This window comes from Orbicella faveolata, unplaced genomic scaffold (assembly GCF_042242905.1).
Source record: "Orbicella faveolata isolate gen_17 unplaced genomic scaffold, um_ofav_v1 contig_26, whole genome shotgun sequence".
Classification (NCBI taxonomy): domain Eukaryota; kingdom Metazoa; phylum Cnidaria; class Anthozoa; order Scleractinia; family Merulinidae; genus Orbicella; species Orbicella faveolata.
The window spans coordinates 16,550,001-16,555,759 of NW_028301554.1; the positions used below are offsets into that span (position 1 = coordinate 16,550,001).

At 39.9% G+C, this 5,759-nt stretch overlaps 1 protein-coding gene across 1 annotated transcript in view; it reads right to left on the bottom strand.

Annotated features, from left to right (window-relative positions):
• The window catches only part of LOC149108351 (uncharacterized), a 1,971-nt gene extending 852 nt beyond the window's left edge, over positions 1-1,119 (bottom strand). Inside the window, exons 1-2 of the mRNA XM_089296326.1 lie at positions 973-1,119; positions 406-453 (exon numbers count right to left, since the gene is read on the bottom strand). Coding sequence (XP_089152452.1) covers positions 406-453; positions 973-1,042 — 118 coding nt within the window. The 5' untranslated portion in view covers positions 1,043-1,119. The remainder of the gene's footprint in view (positions 1-405; positions 454-972) is intronic.
• Between the last annotated feature and the right edge of the window lie 4,640 nt (positions 1,120-5,759).

Consider the following 5,759-nt stretch of genomic DNA (forward strand, 5'->3'; position numbering starts at 1 on the left):
AGGCAATTCTTAGAAAGTCCTAGCTCTTTGTTAATACGGCTTTCTATTCCGATTAAAATAACTGCGGACTTGCAAAATCTAACAAAACAAACCTCGCCGTTTCTTTGTTTATCCAATGACGCCATTATACAACAGGGATTTGGCCTTGGACACAGAGGTACAGTGAAAGCAAACTATTCTTTTCATTTATCTACTTACGTTTTTTTTTACCTTTTTTACATTAGCAGAACTGAAATAATTGGTAAGGGAAAATTTCATTTCTATGATGAATAATCTTATGCAATAAATATGACAAATAATTGTGACAAAATAGTTCGTGGCAAGTCTGACGCAGCGTGTCGTCTAGTGAAAGTTAGTGAAAGTTTTTGACAAGTGAATGAACAAACTAAATGTGCGTTGCCCTACCTTGAGTGTCAAATGAAAAATCACGGTGCTTCTTCATCTGTTTTGAAACTAAAAATATATAATGTTTGAGATTATAAAAAGAAGTGCTCCCTGTTTAGAATTGTGGCTATGTAAAAGTCGTTAGTTTTTATGTTTTGCGTTAGTTTACGAGTTTACGTTTCACGGTTTCACATTTCACGTTTCACGGAACACAGAACGAATATTCACCTTATCAGTTTTATCGAACTTTACAGGGTATGAGACATCAAAACTAGTTAACAAGCTGAGATTAACAAGCTAGGTCGTCATTTATTGGATAATTACATTGGCATCTCATGTATCTCGGCCAACACGTGTTATTTCGTGACAGAGGGAAAAAAGCACTCATTACATTTAATGCTATAGCTATGCTATGGCTCAGCCCCGTCCAATAGGTCGTTATATTTTTTTAAAGATTCTTCAATGAGATATTGTTAGTGGCCAAAAGGGGAAAATAAGACAATCGAAATCTGATAACTGAAAATGAGTCTTCTAGAATTGTAAATATGTGAATAGACATTTGCATTAAAAATCAACAGGACGACATACCAAATTTTTTGCCATCAGTAACAACACAAACCATCACCACAGCAAAGTACAAGATCACAGCAATCTTCATTCTTGAAAGTTTCTCGGTTTTGCCCCTTCTTCACGAGCTTGCGTCTCTTTAATGCTTGTTAAGATTTTTGCAATGTTTAACGATATCTTCTGGAGAATTTATTGGAACATCTATGATTAATTATAGATATATGCCCAGTTGATGATAATGTTTTTTTGCTTGTGTTCTAGTCCATTGTAGCATAATATAAGCCAATTATCTTTCGTTCCGTGTCCATATCAGTTAAGCCTCTCCATGAGGGGTAATGTATGCCCCGAAGTATTTAGCTCCCTCATCTGTAATTTGAGTTATCTACTTGATAATGCCTTTTGCTTGCGTTCCATTTCATTTTCGCATAATTTGAACCAATCGCCTTCCGTTCTAGCTACTTATCTATTACTCCTGTTTGGCCCCTATTGTGTGGTAAAATAACTTATTAAGCCCCCAAGTATTAAATATGGAATCCATGTCTCGACTCTGCTTGTTACCTATAGGGCGACCTTTCAAGTGTTTATCGGTACCCTTGGACCAGAATTCTGGTTAACAGCAAAATTGTTGAATTTACCTTAAGCCTGTCAAACGTACTGATGAAATGAATCGAGATTGCCTGGCACCATATATTCTCTGTAGCTAATATGACATTTTCCGTCGAAAAACGACAATTTTATAAACGTCTGTATGGCTGGGAGCAAGAACTGCCAGCCACTGCCAGCCACCTGTTTCTCGTTCCCCAAAGCGTCCTTGCGTTTTGTCGAAAGGCGAGAAACAAGGAGCACATCACTCCAACCACTAGAGGGAAATCTGGGCACGAGTCTACCAGTCATCCAAACGTCTCCCAGTGCTTTAAAGCAATTTCTAAACCGTTTCCGTTTACAGATTTTTGAATGTTCTAGTTCTCATGGACGGAATTTCGAAATTTTCTCGATGCTGTTGCTGGGAACTTGAGGAACGTTTAAGCTTTTTCTACTGTTTCACCCAGTGGCGGATCTAGGGGAGGGGCCCGGGTCCCCCTCCCCTTTATTTGGGTTAAAAAAAAAAGAAGAAATCATAGAAGGAAGAAAAGCCGGCAGGGCAAGCAAAACAAAACCGAGCCCCCATCCCCCTTAGCTCAAGGTCTGGATCCGCCACTGTCACCCGCCTTCAAATAACTGCCTTTTGTCAAATGCGGTCGAATAGTAAGAGTGAAACAAGTATTAAATATGTTCCGTTTAGGAAGCTTGTCACCCATAGTACTGTATAAGTCGACCAAAGCTGGATACATACATGACATACGAACATAAAACTATTTTTTGCACTCGAAGTTTACGCAGCTAACGCAAGGTGGCACGAGATAAAAAAAACTGAGAAACTACTATAAAAGAGCTGTAGGAGGCGCGGTGACCTCAGTTAGTGCGCTCGTCTCCGGATCGAGCGATCAGGGTTCGTGCTCTGGCCTGCCGGGAACATTGTGTTGTGTTCTTGGGCAAGACACTTTACTTTCACAGTGCCTCTCTCCACCCAGGCGTGTGAATGGGTACCGGTGACCTTAATGCTGGGGGTAACCCTGCGATAGACTAGCATCCCATCCAGGGGGGAGTTGAAATACTCCTAGTCGCTTCATGCTACAGAAACCGGAGATAAGCGCCGGCCTGATAGGCCACTTGGTTCGTATGCAGACTTAACCTTACAATAGAGTGTAAAATTGTTAAACATTTCGAGGTCATTGTCCCTATATGCCCTAAAGTATCAATTGATTTCCATTAAGTAAGCGATGTCTGTCGTGACGGGTGACGCGAAGGGGTATGTTGTGACCATGGATTATCTTTATCAGTCAACCACAGCCTGAGGGGGAGCCGTTACCTTAGTCGAAGACAATAGTGAGTAACCCTGAGGCGTTTCGAGCGAATTTTTGTAGATTTCGTTGTTAATTTTTCTCTTTACTTTAACAACATTTTTGTTTTTATCTCAAAATGAATTTCGGGTAAGACAGTTCCACTTTAACATGTAACTTAAAGTGACTGTTTGACAATTATTCCACAAGAGTGCGTCAGATATCAGATGTTATAATCCATCAAATATTTTCGCTCGCGCGCGATTGGTCTGAACGTGTCACGTGACCGAATATTCCCCAGCTAAAACTGGGGAATATCCGAGAATATACCCCAATTTTCAAAACTGCGCGCGTTGCGAAAAAGATTTGAAGAATAATAAACACAATAGCCTCCATTTGGAGCGAAAATATGCTCGGATATTTGTCCTCGGACATTATCTGTTCCTCGAAGCTCACAGTTTTCCGAGAGCGTAACTGTTCGCTTCTTGGAACAGATAATGTCCGCGGACAAATATCCTAACATATTTTCGCGCCAAATGGAGGCTATTGTTTATATATTCCCCAATTTGCAAAACTGTACGCTTTGCGAAAAAGATTTGAAGAATAATAAACACAATAGCCTCCATTTTGGGCGAAAATATGCTTGGACATATATGTCCTTGGACATTATCTGTTCCTCGAAGCTCACAGTTTTCCTCGAGTTACGCTCTCGGAAAACTGTTCACTTCTCGGAACAAATAATGTCCGCGGACAAATAACCGAGCATATTTTCGCACCAAATGGAGGTTATTGTTTATTTGTTATAATTTAAAACTGGATTATGATATTAGATAGTGCAATTCAAGAGCTTTCATTGGCCTATTAAAGCCAGTCATGATGGCATTTTTAGTAAAACAAATATTCCATTCGCGCTTGTTGGATATGAGTTGATTATAGCTAACTCATATCCAACGCGCGCTCGTGCGATAATTGTTAAATGTCTTTAATATAACATGATGGCTAACCCATTGAGAACTCTTGAATTGTATTGCCCAATGATTTAGTTTTTAATAATTCATTTTATGTGTAGTTCTTTCATATTTTCCTACTTTTGGGAAACCTTAGCCGAAATTCTTCTTGGCAAACATCGATTTGACCTTTTCCCGAGCACGCGTTTTGGCCATTCACACAGTTCAACAGCATTCATTCTGAAGTGAGCGTGTGGCACTTGAATTCAAGATTATGTAAAAAGATGAATTAACTTTTAGCATGCACACAGAGAATCACGAGAGTAAATAAACTATTAGGGACGGTTTGTTGACGACCCGCGTGGACGGCTTGCTTCTCTAACGGAAAAAATGAACTGTCCACACAATTTACCGAAAATGTCTATTTTATTTCCCTACACACTTAAAAATCGTTGTCACAGGTAGACATAAGTAAAGTTTTGAGGTGGGAGCTTGTATGCATTGAATCTTTACAGAATGCGAGACAAATATGATCAGACTGGCATCCTTCCTTCATAGGACCTCCTGCAGAGCTTGGTTTAAAAGCATATTATGTTCCTTGGCGACATCATCGATCTGAACGGAAGCAGACTTGACCTGTGGTCTACCCGTTGCTCAACTCCAGCTATTTGCCTTGGACATTTGCCAGTATGGACGTTTCGATTGCACATGTGTACAACAGAGTCAGGATCCACGTACGTCAACCTCGTTTTCAGGGTTTGTCTTCTTCCCGCCCTCTCTCGCACCAGGTGGGGGGGAAGAAGAGAGATCCTGGAACCGGGTTGCGCGTACGTATGCAAGCCTCAGAATATTTGGTGTGGCGTCTGTTTCTCAACAATCTACGACCCAATATGAGACAAAACAACTTACATTATTTTCCTCAATCTATTTCTGACCTACAGTGGTAGTCAATGATGGCATTTTCGCAAAAGTAATTTTCTCTCTTTTCCTGTCCTATTTGTTTTACAAAAGAACACCATTCCCCGAGGGGAATATCTAACAAAAAGGGTGTAATTCATTGAACTAGGCGCAAAAAGAGGGGAACTCATCACTGACCCCTTTGCATTTGATAGACCCATTATTGATAGTCCCCCTGAAAGAAAAACTACAACAAGCAAAGCAAGTTACGAAAATAATTCAAGTCATCATGCTCATGTCTACAAAAGGATCATTTAATTGTACCATGTACCAGTCACAACATTGTCGATTCTGCCACATCTTAATTACAAGAGCTGTTTGTATGATAAATTGGTCATCCGGTAATCAAAAAGTCAAAATCAACAACACACACTATGTAGGTTGTCGTCCCTATGGACAGGAAACAAGCCTGGGGTAGTAGTGAAAGCCGATAGACACTTATTCCGGATAAAACAGTGGTAGCTGACAGTCTATGTATACTTTACACCAGTGGTGCTGCGTGACACAGAGAGGTCCTGAAGTGGCAGTGATATGCATTTTGAACTTGCAGAATAACGTGACCAACCATCGCTTAGTAAGTCTGCTAAGGTCTCAAATTCTAATCCCATTTTATACGCCTACGTATTTATAAGCTTTTAGTGGCATTCGTGCAGACTTAGTTATGGCTTTACTCTGGGCTTTACTTATATATTCTCGAACACGGAAACAGAACAATGACGTCAAAGTGTTGAAAGGTTGATGCGGTCCATCGACTTGAAGATTCGTTTTCTGTGAACTTCTGTGACGACGTAGTTAGGAGAAGTCTTTGGAAATTTATCACTCGCATAACATTGCTTTAGCTGTATAGCATAGCACTAGGTCTGCTCGAAATTTGTTTTCTACAGCAATTCTCATAAATAGTTAAACATTATATATATTCAAAGACACTTGAACTCTTTAAGCCGATGACGTAACGGAAGATACAATCAATGCTTTCTCTTGTTTCTTTCATAATATTACCATTAGAGTATAAGCTGACAATATA